Source organism: Pyxicephalus adspersus, chromosome 12 (genome assembly GCF_032062135.1).
Source record: "Pyxicephalus adspersus chromosome 12, UCB_Pads_2.0, whole genome shotgun sequence".
Lineage (NCBI taxonomy): Eukaryota > Metazoa > Chordata > Amphibia > Anura > Pyxicephalidae > Pyxicephalus > Pyxicephalus adspersus.
The window spans coordinates 14,488,553-14,507,180 of NC_092869.1; the positions used below are offsets into that span (position 1 = coordinate 14,488,553).

The 18,628-nt window shown below is 37.5% G+C and overlaps 1 protein-coding gene across 7 annotated transcripts in view; it reads right to left on the bottom strand.

The window, feature by feature from the left end:
- MTA1 (metastasis associated 1) overlaps window positions 1–18,628 on the bottom strand; it is a 112,985-nt gene that overhangs the window by 61,654 nt on the left and 32,703 nt on the right. For all 7 annotated transcript variants that reach the window (XM_072429013.1, XM_072429017.1, XM_072429012.1 and 4 more), the window contains 6 exons: window positions 16,321–16,438; window positions 12,718–12,820; window positions 5,898–5,997; window positions 2,461–2,649; window positions 1,258–1,332; window positions 118–176 (listed from right to left, as the gene is read on the bottom strand). In XM_072429013.1, coding sequence (XP_072285114.1) covers window positions 118–176; window positions 1,258–1,332; window positions 2,461–2,649; window positions 5,898–5,997; window positions 12,718–12,820; window positions 16,321–16,438 — 644 coding nt within the window. The remainder of the gene's footprint in view (window positions 1–117; window positions 177–1,257; window positions 1,333–2,460; window positions 2,650–5,897; window positions 5,998–12,717; window positions 12,821–16,320; window positions 16,439–18,628) is intronic.

The following is an 18,628-nucleotide window of genomic DNA, read 5'->3' on the forward strand; positions in this document are numbered from 1 at the left end:
ACACACACACACTAAAAAATAATTGAAATATTAAGCACAATAAATGGTTATTACCAAAAGAAAAAAGCACAGAATCATGTATAACAAAAATATGACATGCAATAGAAAAACACTTACTAATTAGGGATATACACTTGTTTTAATTTGCTTTCTGCTTCTGCTGCTTTCAATCGTTTCTTTAGGGGGAAAAAAAAAGTATTAACTAATAAAAAACATGAATGTAGGAATGTTGAATCTTCATTTTTTAACATACACAAGAAAAAAATTCAGCAAAACAAAACTTTCTGCACAAGGCTTGGAATGATTTATCCTGGAGATATATATATATATATATATAGCCTCTTTGCTGCTTCCTAGCAGCTATAAGTATTAAACCAGTTAGATGCATTGAACACTTGTTTCACCCACAAGCCTGCTGTGATACCTTTTTTCAGTTTTGTATGCCCTTGTAGGGTTCTACAATGAAAAGACAGCTATATTGCAAAAGGGCTGTTGGAAAAGCAAGTATTTTCTTCTTGTATTGGTTTTGACAAAATGACCCAATTCTGAGCCTTCAGATCACTCTCCATTTTTTATTGATGGGATGTTGAATGCTGAAAGAGCCACACATATACTTGCCCACTTAGGAGTGTTTATCTGGCAGTGGTAGGGAGTTTTGTGTCTCATTGATCTTGCGTTGTTGGATTCCTTCTAACTAGTCAGATAGTCCAACACAGTCACTTCTCTATGATTGTCAGTCACCCACTCTCCAAATAAAGCATGTTTAACGCATCACTAGTGTTACAGATAACAAATGAGGGTCCATCCACATCCTGTGACTGGGTTAGAGTGGTAATCTGAGCCAAGTAGCAGCTATTGGAGTGAAAAATAAGGTAAATGCCTTTTAGGTTTCCCTTTAAGAGAAAATGAGCAATGGAGATTTACTGTCAGAAGAAAATGATGGGTGTAAGTTACCATGGGGGACTTTTCTAGTTTTAAGACTCTTTTCAAGAATTTATGAAAATTTTGATGATTTGTAGGAGAAGGGTATAAAACGAAAGTATTAAAAAGTTGATTGCACCCCGGTTTCATTCCCCTAGACACCCTGAAACTCGAATGCAGTACCAGCCTACTTCCATTGTCACTGCTCTGAAATAGATCAAGAATTCGTTGATTTTGAAAAGAAATTATACATTTATATTCATCAGAAAAAGGGAAATAAAAACAATTTAAAAAATAAAATAAAAGTAGAACCCATATAAAAAAAAAAGTTCATACCTGTTGTACATATCGGTCTGTTGTTTTCCACATATAATAATATTCTATTATGCTTGTCAGGGACTTCCATGGTAACTAGATGAGAGAAAGTTTTATCACTGACAGTGCACAGCTGACAAATTATTTTCAACAAAAGGAAATCCTAGTGTGCCAATAATGTACATGAAAGTCACACTTTTACCATCTGGGTAGCCGAGCTTGTTGCAATCCATAAAGCACAAACACTGCCCATTGTAAATGCAACATAACAAAACTTTGATCCGTCTATTGCAAAGATAGATATGCCAGAACAGCTGGGGTGAAGTTCCTATTTTAAATCCAGTAAAAACATTTGTATTTCGGTTTGTAATGCTTTTCCTCTGATATACATTACAACCCATTCAATAATAGATGGATAAATCTGTAAAATGTAATTGGATTAATATTATACATATAATAAATATTTTTAAGTATCTTTATTTTATACCCGATTCCTACTATTGCTTTTTAATACAGTTGTGCCCCATTTCTATATCTATCTATCTATCTTCACTGCAAATGTATTGTACCATATATTAAGTGGTTTTATCAATTTAGCCTAGCACATATAAGAGCATGCATGCAGTTTCCACCACGCTAAATTTAAATAAGCTTACCATATTTTGTGGATTATGGGGCTGTAAATCACTCTACCCTCTACCATCAAATTGAATAGAACTCTACTTACCCCTAAATAATGTGAGAAAAAGTGTTTAGTGGAAAAAAATAATTACCACACATCAAAATTATTCCATAGTATAAATACATATGTGTGTCACATCTCCCCTGACCTGCAGGGTCTGAACTGCATCAGAGCTATGCTGCAGCCCTTGCATAAATGTTATTCAGGACTTTGTTTCTTTCTAGTATAGTTTATTAAATTATTTAGATTTATGTGGATGGGCCTGTAATATGCTGCTATCAGTAATGAAGTCAAAGCTAACAGCAGGAATCCGGTATTTTCTCATTACTGTACAGCTTACATTAAACAAACAGAACACAAATTGATAGTTTTTATTCAGACCCCATCATACAGAAATTGCTTTTTGGTTTTCAGAATCATTAACACCACCAAAAAACTCTTTAGATGCCTCATATGTCTATCCATTGTCCCATATTTGGGATTTGAAGATACAGGCACAACAGCTGTTCATCTGGATTTCTTCTTTAGCTCATTTTACTTACAAAGTCTTGCTGAATATCAGTAAAGTCTTTGCCATATTTTTCCAGTGCTTCTTCAAACAAATTGGCTTCTGAAGCAGACCATTCCTCCATTTCATCTCTGCAAAGCACAGGACCTCCTTGGGGTACCAACGCAGAAATGGCTTTGGAGATATCGTAGCAATTTTTGTGCAATGTATCCATAGCATGAAACTAAAGCAAATAAAACAAAAAAAAAAAAAAAAATATTTGTAAAGTTAATGTTATTCTCGTAAACCAATATTTCTTGATATACCATTATTATTCAAGCCCTATAAAATACTGAGAGGCCCTTTAAAATACTAAGATCACCTCTCACCTTAGCATTTGAGCTGGTGTGAGAGAAAATCTTTTTTAAACGATCACAGGCCTAAATGGTAACATTCTTTCTTGTTAGTCTTAATTGCAATTACAAAGATGGCAGCACACACAATATCAGTACAATATTTAGTGGTTAAGCAAAAGAAGTTTTTTTAAATGTGTATTCATTCCGCCTGTTAAAATTTTAAAAAACATTAAAAAAACTGTAGACATTTCCAGTTATATTCTGCAGAAGTCTGTGTACTGGTTGCTAAATAGGGGTCATATAAAAAAGTATTGGAAAAATTAAGCTGAATCTGTATTTGACCAATTTTGAATCTCCTACAAGTTAAATAATCAGAGTGGCATCATTTAACACTATGGATGCATCAAGTGCAAAAAAATTGTATGTGGTTGATGAGTAAATTTTTAAAGACAACTGGCATTAAATAGTTTAAGCACTGCATTCATGTTGTTGCAAGGGCTGCCCAGCAGTGGTAAAGATCGAGCTTGCAACTCACAAAGTATTATGGGACAAGTAATCCTTAACAGACTGTCGATGGGATTTGTTTTTGACGAGCAGTATGAATGCTACCCAGAAATTAGGAGAAATGTTGCAGTGATAGTGTTGGGGAATTTGTGGGGGGAAAAAAAATGAATAATAAAGTGCCCCCCCCCTCCCATTTTTTCCTTTTCCCTTTCATATTTGATACTCTTTAATCTGGAGCATCACCACTGTCCGCTTATGACAAAAGTGATGAGGAAGGGGTGTCAGCATGGGGGAATTCACCTAAATGTTTTTTTTTTTTTTTTTTATTATTATTGGTGTCTGATTGGGAAGTAACATTGGGTGGAAGAACATGACACCAGGTAGATGCGGGTGACAAAGATACTTAGATGTTAGGAAAAGGTTGATGATGATTCTAAGCTGTAGTAACAGAAACATTTATGATCTAGCAGCGGGGTCAAGGAAACATTCAGTTTGATAGGCAATAATCCGTATGAGCTATTGCCAACCCTAATCGGGTAAAGAAAGAAAGGCAAACAGGGTTTTATGGGCAACAATAGTATTGTATTAGTGATAAAGTCTCATAATACATTATACATCCAACATAGTACAGATCTCACATCACTTTGGAGATCCCTGGATTATTGGCCAAAGGGCCGGCACTAGACATATCTCATCTAAAAATATTAGGCTAATAATTAAACCAGTAACTAAATCCCATCAATGCAAATATACACAAAAGGATGTTGTAAAGTAGAGCGCATAGGTGTGACCGTATTAACCGACACATTTCGCCTGGTATAGGCTTCCTCAGGGGTTTATCGCATGTTTAGCGGAACATTGTCATGCTTTAAAACAATATAAATATTTACAGAACAAGTATCAGTGCCATGTCCAGTGGCTGAACAATTGAGAAAGGAAAAAAAAAAAAAAATGACAGATGAAAAATGTAACACCAACCCTGGTAAGATTATGAAGTGGTAGGAAACAGCAGCAAAATGGAAGAAAAAAAAATTAGGAAAATGTTGCAGCAATTATCCCTGACATGGCATATGGCACATGGGATATGGCATATGGCACATGGGACATGGCATATGGCCCAGTGCACACCTTAGTCACTGTCCCTGTGAATTTTTGGTGACTGCTTGTGATCTGTGATTTCAGCCTAGCAATGGAATCCAGAACCAACATTCCAGGGAGGAGAAAGGTTGTCACAGTGAAAAGCCAGATTTGTAAGTCAAAGAAAACACTTTAAAACTCCTTGGCTACTGGGGTAAATATCCAAGATCTGTTAGTCTGACAAATATACTGGCAAAAGAAAAAATCTTCGACCAGAACAATCACATTTGGCAAAGCTTGGGAGAGACATCCTTCTTTCAAAGGAAATAAACTAGGCTTGAGCTGCACGTGCAGTGGTAAAGCCGATACATGGTGCCTTTTGTTTTGTCTAGTATCCACCTTCTTAGAAGTAGCTGTTACCTTGTATGTAGACCAATAAATCATGCGTTCCTCAAAGAATGTTGGAAGAAATTCAACTTTTTTTAAAATACTGAATAGGAAAACCTATCCTCAGTGTAGCGAATGTAAAAAAATACACCTAATTCTTTTGCGGAAAAAGTTTTTTGGGGTGTCACAATAAACGCTTATGCTGTTTGCCTGTTACAATAGCAGCAATGACAGTTTTGAATTCTTACAAGTTCAGCTGTTTTTTTAGCATCTGAGACTATTAAGGTATCAACAAACTCTTCCTTAACGTTGTTACAGTGCATTTTTGGAAGTCCAACAAAAATGGTATAACATGAAGTGGCACAGACAGAGATTTTTCCCACATTTCTTTTCTGCCACTAGATATCCTTATTGTGATAAGCCTGTGACTTGACTTTGTTCTCAGGTTAGGTCCCCTAAGGCTCCCTGAGCATGCCATGAAACCGTAGAACAAAGTTGTTTACACCCAGAAACATAATGCAAGTGAATTTTAAAATACTGATAATGTTTTGGGACAAAGAAAATACCCTTCTCGAACACTGAAAACTCATTACTAAAAAACCTGTTAGAAAATTGATTTAACTGCACGCACTAAGGAAGGGCAACAAGAGTGTTAACATCACCTACATGATACATTCAGAAATACAGAGTTTGAGCAAATTTCTTTCTTTTTAGTACTTGTCTGTACGACATTGGTTTACACTAGCAGATAATTGATTTAATCGAAGTATGGAACATAACAACATAGTATATATTTTGACCTGCTGAACAGCTGGTGAGAACTAGAACTATAAAGGGAACAGCCGGGAAGGTGAAACGCATCTGTTTAGTTAAACATTCTTTGCTTATTCTGCCAACAAACTATTTCAAAGTAGGTGAGCGTCCTCCCTCTATATTCCACCGTTTCTGCGGCTGGCTGACAAATTCTCACAATCGCAAGTGTGACATTAGCTGTAACATGTTTGTTCTAACAGGCCAGCTGTCCCATCAGTCAAAATGAATAGTATATTTATTTTGTTCCATGCCTAGGGTAGATCATTTTTCAAAAATTGTAAATGCAGCACTAAATGAGAAAAAAAAAAAACATATATTTCTTAGTGACAAAAGAAATCTTCCTTTTCCTTCTTACCAGTGTGATGTCTCTAGAGGCAGCAGCTGCACTCATATGTAGACTAGGCTGTCGGACAGAGCTACTGCAGTCTAACGCACGTGCAAAAGTACCTACAGATCTGAAAGGGGGGGGGGAAAACATTAGTAATCAATTATATCTAAAACACACAAATAGATATAACAGAATACATCCATTGTAAACCTTTAATGGTATTTCCAGTTTTTGTAAACTATGTGGGGCCAAAGGTATGTTGGCTTTTCATCAACAAACCTACCATTACTTTAAAATAGTGTTCTTATACCATGGGTCATATGGAATTTTTTTTTAGTTTAAAAAGAATGTTGACACTTATTACTGTGGATACAGTGACAACAATCACTCAATTAGCTTAACTTTGGGGCTGAGAGAGGAAGAAAATGTTTATTCCCCAACACCAAAGCTATTGGGTAAAACTGGTTTTCACAAAATCAGTGCAAATTATTAATGTGCGATAGATTTACAGAGAGGTAGACAAGCACATGGCAATACAAATAAGTAAAATTTAGCTCAGAACACATAGTAAAACCAGACCTTTAATTTTTACCAAGTAAGGTACCCAAGTTTAAATAGAATGCAGTGTGGCCTAACCAGAAAGCTGAAAGAATGTATAAACTTTAAAACATGCTGCTTATACAGGTCCAGAAGTATTTGGACGGAGACAACTTTTTTTCTAATTTTGGTTCAGTACATTACCAGTACAGTAAAATTAATTTTAAATGAAACAACTCAGATGCAGTTGAACTGCACACTTTCAGCTTTAATTCAGTGGGCTGAACAAAACGATTGCATAAAAATGTGAGGAACTAACAGAAAAAAACCCATCCGAGAAATTGCTACAATATTAGGAGTGGAAAAATCTACAGCCTAGTACATCATGATAAAGAAACAAAGCACTGGTGAACTCAGCAACACCAAGACCTGGACGTCCATGAAGACAACAGTGGTGGATGATCGCAGAATTATTTTCATGGTGAAACGAAACCCCTTCACAACAGCCAACCAAGTGAACAACACTCTCCAGGAAGTAGGCATATCGACATCCACGTCTACCATAAAGAGAAGACTGCATGAAAGTAAATACGGAGGATGCACTGCAAGGTGCAAGCCACTCATTAGCCTCAAGAATAGAAAGGCTAGATTGGACTTTGCTTAAAAACATCTAAAATAGCCAGCACAGTTCTGGAAAAACATTCTTTGGACAGATGACGTCAAGATCAACCTTTACTAGAATGATGGCAAGAAAAAAGTATGGAGAAGGTGTGGAACAGGTATTGATCCAAAGCATACCACATCATCTGTAAAACATGTCGGAGGCATGGCGTGCATGGCTGCCAGTGGCACTAGTGTTTATCTATGATGTGACACAGGACAGAAGCAGCCAAATGAATTCTGAAGTGTTCAGAGACACACGGTCTGCTCAAATCCAGCTAAATGCATTCAAATTGATTGGCAGGCGTTTCCTAATACAGATGGACAATGACCCAAACATACAGCCAAAGCAACCTAGGAGTTTATTCTTGAATGGCCAAGTCAGTCACCTGATTTGAAACCAATTGAGCATGCATTTCACTTGTTGAAGACAACTTTGGACAGAAAGGCCCACAAACAGCAACTGTAAGCGGCTGCAGTACAGGCCTGGCAGAGCATTAAAAAGGAGGAAACCCAGCATCCGGTGTCCATGAGTTCAAGACTACAGGCTGTCATTGCCAGCAAAGGGTTTTCAACCAAGTATTAGATTATGAAGTATTAGAAATGAACATTTTATTTTCAGCTTTTTAATTTGTCCATTTACTTTTGAGCTCCTGAAATGAAGGGATTGTGTTAAAAAAAGCTTTAGTTCCTCACATTTTTATGCAATCTTTTTGTTCAACCCACTGACCTAAAGCTGAAAATCTGCAGTTCAACTGCATCTGAGTTGTTTCATTTAAAATTAATTGTGGTAATGTACAGAACAAAATTAGAAAAAAAAAGTGGTCTCTGTGCAAATATTTATGGACCTAACTGTATATCGACAAAACTTACAAAAGTTGTTGGAGTATTTGACAAAGACTTCATTTTAAAATAATATAACAGAAGAAACAGTTTGTATTGTTAAATCAACCCACCTCCAATCCATAGTACGATACTATAAATGCTAGAAAGTTAAGTCTGAGAATGGCAATTCTGATTTATTGCTCATACTTAAAAAGAATACATGAGCTGTAATGCTTTTCTACCGCATTATTCTACAAAATCAAAAAGGCAGGATACCTTTACATGAGCTGCCACGGATGATCATAAAAGGGAACTTGGGGGTGAAAGACTATCCCAGTAAATGGATGAAAGCCACCAAATTGCATAACATTTTATCCTAATTATGAACAATAGAGTTGGGGAAATCACTTTACAAACCACAGTGAAAAAAATTAACCAATATACCAATTTGAATACCAAGCACAATTTTGCATCCTTAGTGGGAATTCTTTCCCCCATCGTCCTGTAATCCTTCTTCATCCCTCTTCTTCCTACTTTTGGCTTTGTCACCTGTAGCCTGCTTTAACTGCGCACTCCTGAGATCAGCACTTTTTTTCTGTGCCTGAAAAGCCCGTTCTGCGCATGCCCGAGATTGGGCTTGTGCAGGAGCAGCCTAAAGCCTTTTGGGATATGCAACATAGGTATCCCAGAAGGCTCTGCCCTCCCAATCAGTCTTTACCACTGCAGAGGGATTCCCCCCCCTTTTATAAATAAAGTAATATAAAGTAGAAGTCTTGGTGATAGGTCTGCTTTAATTGCTGTTTTTACAGAAACAGTACAGTAGATCGAAAAGTGTATCAAATGTTGCTAGGGTTAGGCACCATTTGTGATGCTCACAGTAGTGCTTATTATCTAATATGCAAGTTCTATAGTTTGCTTTACTATTATGTCTCAAAGCAGCTTTGTAAAGGACCTGTGCAAGAATCAGAAAATAAGCTAAAAAATGGATTGCCGAGATATCAGCACATAAAACAAATGAATACAAAATTGTGTAAAAGAGATGCATCTGGCCTAAACTAAACCTCACACAAAGAAATCAGTTCATAAATTTTTAAATGCAGCTTTGGCTGTTTGACATTTAAATACTGCAATACTAATAATGCCTAATAATGTCTGTATTGCTCTTGATAATTTAAAGGGTCAAAGATCCCAAACGTTTGCTGCCGGGTGGAGATGGGTTGAGCCATTGACGATAATATATTATTTTTTTTACTTACCAATCAGGGATAGTAAAAACTATACTTAGAATGCCCGATGAGGATGAATGGTTAAGTTGTAGTTACAGATCTTGCTTCACTTTATTAAAAATAAATAAACTGTACTAAAAAATGTTTGGTAGGTGAAGTGCATGCTCCAAATATAAATATCTATGATTATTATGGGGGGGGGGGGGGGGGAGAGAGAAACACCTTGATTTACTTTAATGGCATTATAACAACAAAGTTAAATGCTGCAAAGGGACCCCTTTTATCAACAATATGCTGTGACAACCAATCTTGACTGTCAATTACCAAATGTTTTCCCACTAACGTGTAAATGCTTTCCTGTTTCTCCTGTGAACAACTCCAGAAGAAGGAAAGCAGACACTAAAAGCTCATGCAGGAAAAGAGGCTAATATAAGTATTGAATTAGAGAGGTCAGAAACTTTAACCAAAGCAACCTACTCCCTTTTGTGCACTGCCAAATGGAACCCAGTGTTTGTAAAATTGAGTCCCTCAATTAGGAAATTATTGACAACACATACAGTTGAAAAAAAATATTCCACAAACTGTTCCAGACTCTGTGCAGCACTACTGGAGAATAGAACAATAGAACAAGGAGAAAGTAGATTAGTCACTTTATGCACCTTTAGTAGTTAGTGCATCACAGGAAACACACCAACCACAGTTAAGGTGAAATTTAGGATTTGCTGATGCTGCGGAGAGTGTGCCCATTAACCTCCAGAGCGGTAAGCCCGAGTGGCTCGGTCCCATCGGCCTTCTCTAGTGTTCTGCCATCCTCTGGCTGCGTCCTCTTCGTCGACCTGTCCCCCGGCGAGTGCACCGACGTTCCCTGGGAGTTTCCGGTGATGCCGGTGCGTGCGGCCGGCCCTAGGGGTATGGCGGGAATTTCAAAATATTTTGTATTGTATTCAATACAAAATAACTGTATTGAATACAATACACTGGATTTATGTCTAAAAGCGGTACAGTGTCCTTCATGAAAATTTATTTTACAGTATATTAGTATGAGTATAATAAAGTTTGAAACACAAAGCCCTGTTTATTATTAAATGTATTATTTTGACATTTTGTGTTTCAAACTTTATTATACTCATACTATTATAATATACTGTACAATAAATTTTCAAGAAAGAAAATGTACTGCTTTTAGACATATAAATCCAGACAGAAATGAACTGCCCAGGAGGTTAATTTAGTAAGATAGACTGAGCAGGGGAAGAGAGGTTTTCCATGTATCAGTTATTCATGAGAAATGGCCTATTCAATTCAATAAGGGTGCATTGCCCAGGAGGCAAAGGGCACCACATGCAGGGACTGTTCAAATAATGAACCAGTAATAATGTACCAGTCTTTCAGAAACGGCAGTAAAATATATTTAGCCCAAACCTTGTCTAGAAAATGAAGGCTGATTTCATTACGAATCATAACACAACAAAAAGACAAGAAAAAAAGTCCTTGAAAGGTCTAAACCAACTCTCGGACTAGCCTATTCCAATGAAGGCCAAAAAATGTACCCTAAAAGATTAGGCTGTCAGTTCCAAAACTTGTCACAAGAAAAAGTCATGGCTACAATGAAAGTCTACTTCTGGAATGAAGGCAAAGAACAGGTAAAACCAAAGTAAGCAAATACTTTGTAGAAGAGGTGTAAGTGACTCTTAAAACAAAATGTCAAACCGCTAAGTTTTTTTTTTTTTTTTATAAAGCCTTAACAAATCAGATTAAAAGTACTTTTGCAAATTGATTTATGTAGGTTTAATAGTTGTAGTGTAGAACCAGGGGCATACAACCTGCCAGCCTGGGAAGAGATACTTCATACTTCTTTGTAGCAAATAAGATTGCCAAATACATCTTTTCTTTTTATTTAAATTTGGAGTGATGGAGTCCGATCTTCCTCCCATTTTACCCTAAAGAGTTTTGGGTTTGGATACATACAGGTGTCTAGGTTGGGTGGGATACCACTTGATATGCTATGTGGAATTAGAAAATAAGGAATTTAAATGTCCCAACTGCACCAGTTTCAATGAGAGTTAAGGCCACTAAACAAAGCTGGGGATTAGAATGATGGGTGTGCAGCCCTCATGAAACAATAAAAGAGAGGACAAAAGGACTCAAGCTTGTAAGTAGAGGTGGGACTTGTGCCACTGTTGCTTCCCATAGGAGGGAAGCTGTGAGCCGGATCCGTTCCAATAGTGATAGCCAGGTTGAATCAAACAATAGGAAAGTAAGAAATATATGGCTACTTACACGTCAGATGATTCTTGTCCGATAATCACCACAGGGCTGATATTGGACAAGAATCTGGAGTGTGTACAGCACTCGTCGTCTGAACGAATGTAATGAAAGTGAAGGGGGAACAGCGGGGTGCCAGTCCTTTGTTCTCCCCCTCCCCTTTCCATAGAACATAATGGGGTTGTATATACAGCGCTCGTTCATGCATTGTGCAGTCTTCTGTCATTGGAAAGGATTGTGAAAGTTTGCATGTGTGTACCCAGCCTATGACCTTCAATAAACAGATGTGGACTGGCTTACTTAATGTGAGGATTCATAGGGGGGAAAAAAAATCTTGTTGCCCAACAGCAGTCAGGTTACAATTAGTTAGTGTGTAGGGGTCTGTACAGTCCTCCATGAATATGCTCTTCCTGACCATCATTCCATCATTGACCCACTGCCAAACCAATCATGTTGGATGTTGCAGACAGTAACGTTCACCACAGTCTCTGAAGTCTTTTTTTTACATCTGTTACATATGCTCGGTGTGAACTTGCTCTTATCTGTGAGGAGAATGGAGAATTAATGGCAAACCTGACAACTCTGGCATTCTCCGACAATGCCATTTGAACTTCATGGTCATCTTGTAGGTCTTTTGTGCAGGGAGAACAAACAGAGCAATGCCAGGGACCAGTTGTGCTTCTGGGTTGTTGCCTTTCAATGTCCCTGTCCAATGTTCCTTGTATAAAAGGCCTGTCTCCTGCTATCCCCTCCACATTTTAGAGTTTGTGATGGGAGACAAAGTTAACCTTCTTGTGACACGTAGAGATGTGCCATCCTACAGAACTTAAAACTACCTGTACAAACACAATTGGCTGCAGGTATCACCTCAATCAGACAGGAAGATACGTGAGAGAAATAGTCTGTGGTAAAATCATGTCCTTTTTTGGGGCGTGGCTTTCTTTTGCCACTCATGTCCACATGCTTACTGCGAAACCGATTCACTATTACTTACACTTTCTATATAGTCAGATTGATATCCCAGAGCTTTAACAGACTTGGGGTTATACTGTCGACGGTTATCTAATTTTTTTTTGGACCTGTGTATGCAGGGGCATGTATGCATTAGTTACAAATGCGCATTAAAACCCATTTAGGAATCACAAGAATATTTGTGCCAAGTTGCTACCAATCAAATCCTAAAGCTTGAAAAAAATTATATTACTTTATGTATTATACATGTAGTATATTTGTAAGTGGTTATCATACCATCCATGCTAATATATTTTACTTTAAAAACCATAATATATGTAGCATACTGTTTTTTGTTTTTTTTTATAAAACTATTTTCTTACCGTGCTACTACTAAAAACTGATCTATCTGTTTGTCTGTAAGGGGGTTGTTTGCTTCCCAAACTTTGGTTTCAAGGTCAGCTTGGTCTCTTCCATCCTCTGCTCCTGCACATAAGGAAATAAAAAAACACAAAAGGAATAGGGAAATATGTAGATAAAATCAAATTCAAAACACATAAAAATGCTCCCTAATTTTCTACGTATTTTAACTACCCCCACATTGCAAGAGTAAATACTTGATTAGGTCTAGGAGGAATGTAATAAATGACTCAAGGAAGAGGAGAAAGTGTGACAATAGGTAATAAGGCAAGTAAACTCTAGACATAAATGGGCATTCAACCTTTGCAATGTGTGGTAGCCCCACCACAACAAAAATTTCTGGAGTAAGGCCTTAAAAGGTGATGCAATTCTTAAATCACTACAAAACATACACACACACTTAGTATTATGTCATATATATTTTCAATCATTTTCCTCTCAATACAGGATTACTTTAGGCTAAACTCCAATCTATGGGTGTGCAGTAACAAACTAACACACATTGGCATAATACCTTTAATATGTGAGGGATGTGCATTGCATACTTTATTCTCAAGAATAACCACTAATGGACACCCACAGTAAAAACCTGGACTACAGCCCACCACAATGTGCATGTTTAATGTAAACTTAGAGGACTGTCAAACACAAGACAAAAATGCACACATGCATAGGTGTGAAGAGATACCAGAAGCCAGTGGCTGTATCTAGCAGTTTCCAACATTTTTGACCCCATTTAGTTATGTTTAAAGTGCTACACAGGCAGGCAAAGGAATGTGAAAAAATATGTACATCTCAAGGAATTATTTAAACAACCAAACACCTTGTTAAATATAACTCAAAATGTATCTATAGATGAGGGTTTTCTACTTGAACAAATTATGCACTTGGGAGCTAACAACATGCATGCTTCATACTGTCTAGGGGGAATACATTTGGGGGGTGTCAGAAATTTAAAAGGATCTGGGGGTTCTGGTAAATCAGACTAAATAACAGCATGCAATGCCAAGCTGCAATATCTAAAGCTAGTAAAGTTCTTTCAGAGATGGCAGAGGTGCCCCTGTACAAAGCATTGGTCAGACCACATCTGGAATATGCAGTCCAGTTTTGGGCACCAGTTCAGAAAAAGGACATTGTGGAATTGAAGAGAGTGCAGAGGAAGATAAAAGGAATGGAGGAGCTCAACTATGAGGAGAGATTAGCTTAACTGAATCTATTCTCCCTTGAGAAGAGACGTTTAAGGGGGGATATGATCACCCTGTATAAATATATAAATGGTCCATATAGAGAACTCTTTTCCCCCATTATTCACTTTGGGATCATTACAAAGGACAAGAGGGCACTCTCTGCGTCTGGAGGAAAAAAGTTTAAGCTTCGGATAAGGAAGGGAGTCTGCTCTGTAAGGTCTGTGAAAATGTGTAATCGGCTCCCTCAGGAAGTTTCAGCAACTACTATAGATTGCTTTAAGAAAAAGCTGGATGTTTTTCTAGAAGCACATAATATACCTGGGTATTAAGGCTTTAAAGTAAAAATAACAGTGACTATTGATCCAGGGAACATCCGATTGCCTCATGGAATCAGGAAGTAATTTTTTTCCCCCTATTGAAGCAAGTTGTACCAGGGTTTTTTTTGCCTTCCTCTGGACCAACTATGTCATATAGGGTTTTAAATCTAGGATATGTTTATTTCCCTAGTGGTTGAACTTGATGGACTTAGGTCTTTTTTTCAACCTAACCTACTATGTAACTATATAACTGACCCATGTTCCCAAATAGGGGTCATCAAAAAGAACCTACTATAGAGTATACTTTTATACCAATCCTATTTAAACATCAATGATCTGATGTTCCTTTTTGATACTTATATGTGGTGTTTGAAGACATTCAGGCAATTCTTGCAATAGCTGGTATTTCAATGTATCTTTAGTCAGAATGAGACTACATCAATTTCACCATTGTTGGGGTCCCAGGACAAAAAAGGCCATTCTTTTTATAAAAGAATATTTGAGCTAAACCAGTTTGCGATTAGCTAGGTGAATATCTGGGCTACGAGAACATTATGCTGTGAAGACTGATGATTTAAAGCTTTAATTATTTTGCCACAGAAACAGTAGACATGTTTGGCAAAACAAGGGATGAAGGTTAACAATAATATCTGATGTCTTGATTCACATTTATTTGAATTTGAAAAGGGTAACTCGTGAAGGAAACACAGCAACAGCAACTTGTAAAACAGTGTACTTTTGTTTTTTTTACTTCCTGACAGTACATAAATCACTCTACTGATATATTAGTTGAATAACCCAAGAAAAAAAAACACAATTTTAAATGCTCTACTCAAGTACATCACATATTTGTAGGAAATGGTTTTAGGCCTAATGCTAGGTTTTAAAAAGTCAACAATTTTTATAGGGTATACTTACCTTTTCGCGTGCCTGTATGGCAACATGAAACTAATTACAACTCTCAGTGCAGACTAAAGATTGTAAGTATATGGTAAGTTACACAGAGAACACAAATATTATATTGATCAAACAATGGCAATAGCAACTGTACTATGCTAATATGACATTATTGTTCAATTGAGGTAAATATTTGCTGGCAACTACAAATAATTTTGGCCATACCCATTCTCTTCAGTACATGAAACCTAGGCTTTTATAAATGTAAATTTAGGAGCACAATCATACTTTATTGCTTATCTATTTTTGCAACCCCAACTACACAAAACAGCTAACTTACAAACACACAAAACAACATTTAGGTATGCCTCAAAACCTCTGGGAAAAAATCACTTGCATGGTTTAAAGAGACGTCCATAGCTTCTCTACACAGAGAGAGGCACACAATTACCGTAAAGCATGGATAAATATCTTTGTTGTTTTGGGATGAAGAAGGGAAGGGAGTAAAAGAGCTTTACAAATGTTTATTCATTCATACAGTGATCCCATGGTATCTCACTGCAGAACAGACAGTGCTGTGAAGGGGGGAGGGGAGAGTTTGGAGGATGAGAATGCTGGCAGAATTACTAGGTTGTAGAATTATAGTAGGCTAAAGCCACAGGGGTGTACCAGACATCAGACGAAACTCCTCATATATGTGTTTACAGCTGCAAAGTAAACCCTTGTGAAAGTATGGTGGCCAGGTTCTCACTCAGTTGCAAAGGTTAAACAAAAGCTTGTGTGACATATGGTAGTTCAAGACCAGGACAAAATGAAGGCTTTCCAAAAGGTTTTGTTCCCATGGAAGGATTATTACCTTCCCTATTGAATATAACTCAGCTTACCCCATCCTTGAATGTTACCCCAAAAAACTCCTCCTGGCTCCTGGTGGCTTTTTGTTTACGCCTGACAGCTCATCAGCTCATCTGCAATGCAGTGTAAAGTCTGGCATTGACAAGAAGAGACCTGGAAGCCAGACAGAATACAACTTCTGTAACCAAAGAGTCAGAAGTGCAGATGGTGGATGTGGAAGCTGTAGTAGTGAAAAGATCATGGGCCCACAACAAAAAGCCTATTTCGACTGTAGGTATAGCATATAGCGTTATTTATTTATAGCTTTATTTACCTTCCTCAAGCAGATCTGTTACATCAGCTTGGTATCTACTGCCAACGCGTATCTCTCCTTTGTCTGCCAAGAGGGTCTTCTGTTGAGGATCATACACCAAAGAGTAAAAGAAGAAATCCTTCAAAAAAAAATAAAAAAATTATATATATATTTGAAATTAATATATAAGACATGCACAGGGATCCTTCCCGATCTCATTTACATAAATGGAATATAGAAACCTTTGTACCCACTTCAAAATAACACTTTGACCATTTTGCATACCAAAAACATGAATACATTTTTTTAGGATATTAAGACTGTATTTTTATTATTCATGCAAAGAAAAAAATTGATATAAACAAAGCTTCATGCAACACCAACATATATCATATAAAATTAGGTATATAATCTTATATAAATATTAGGACAATAACTACCATCCTAATTGTCAATATAAAACCATAAGGGAACGCTTACAGAATATTATGAATGTATATTCTACCACATATTAGAAAAACTATCTTTTCTGGATTTTATCACTTGAAAATTGTCCAGGTATTATGTACAGCACAGTGTCTACAATGCGCAGACAGGGACATGTAGGCGGGCTGATTTTTTACCAACAGTTTTTTCCCCCCGACAGAATCCCTTTAAAACCTGATATTATTTATATTAAAATAAAAGGTTGTCCAAATACTTGTTTGTATTTGATGTCCAATGTAGAAAACCTTATACATGGCAAAGACAGCAGGGGAACTGGTGTTTCAACAATAGACTCTGCAGCAGTTCAGCACTTCCTGCTGAATGGAAGCTAAAGTCTATCCATTCAATTTCCACTACAATTTGCATCTGACTGTGTATGGTAAGTCCTGCCATCCCTTTTGTTCCAGTTGAGTGCACATTGATATTTGTTACCCTGCTAACCCCTCTCCAACGTTCAACTGATCTCCCAAATTCTTTGTTACTTGAATAAGCCCATTCATATTCTGCATAGCTGGTGATCTCACCCAACCCTAGTATCAACAATTGATTCCTAAGCCCCAGATTTGCTCCCCCCTACAACTACCTTCTCTGCCCAAGACATAGCCACCTAAGTTAGAGATAAAGTCATCAAAAAACAGTCATGATGTCTCTGCTTACCATGCTACTCCAACCATATCCACCCGTTCCACCTGTAAATCATCACTAACCTCCCTCAGCTCTGTCTTGACCCAATTCCTATCCTATTGCCCTTCTTTCATATGCCTCTAAACTTCTTGAACACCTTGTCTATAAAAGACTAACAGACTATGTGAACACTAACTCTCTCCTTAACCCACTCCAGTGTGGCTTTCAAGCTGTCCATTCCACCGATATAGCCCTTACTAAAGTGGCCAATGACCTAATCAGAATTAAGTCACAAGGCAACTCTTCCCTCCTCCTTCTAGATATTTCCTGATTTTGACAGTGTTGATCACCCCCTTCTAATCCAACTCATGAACTCCATTGGTATTAGTGACACTGCTCTCTCTCAGTTTGCTTTCTACCCATCTGACTGCTCCATTCAAGTTACTTTCAATGGCAATTCACCCTCTCCCACTCTCCTCCCTGTTGGTGTTCCCCAAGGGTCAGTCCTTGGACTGGTTCTCTTTTTTTCTGTACACATCATCACTCGGTAGTTTCATATCCTCCTTTGGTTTACAGTACTATCTGTGTGCTGACGACAATCAAATCTATTTGTCCACCCCTGACTTGTCTCCCTCAGTCCTATCCTAGATGAGGTTTCATGTTGCCTGTCAGCCATTTACTCAACCTGGATAAAACCAAACTCAATATCCCTCCCCCCCCCCCTCAAATTCCAAATCTTCTGCAGACATATTTCTAACTGTTAATAACACTTATTCGTCCCTCCCCTCAGGAACATTGTCTTGGCGTCACCTTTGACTCTGCCCTCTCTCTTACCCCCTATATTTAGAACTTTTTCAGGTCCTGTCATTTTCACCTGCGCAACATTTCCAAAATCCACTCCTACCTGTCCCCAGAGACCACCAAACAACTCTTCTTTGGACTACTGTAACATTTTCCTCTCTGATAATCCACTATCCTGACTCTCTCCTCTACATTCTATTATGAATGCAGCCAGACTTATCCATCCTTCTTCACCATTCAATTTTGGCTCCCTCTCTTTGTGGTGATCTTCAATGGTTTCCATTTCACTTTCAAAACAAATTATAGTTCCTATAACTTCAAATCCCTCCATAGCTGTTCCGCCTACCTTTCTGACCTGATACAAAAACCGCACAACATGTGGCCATCACTGCTAACCGTAAATATTGGAAATTTCAAT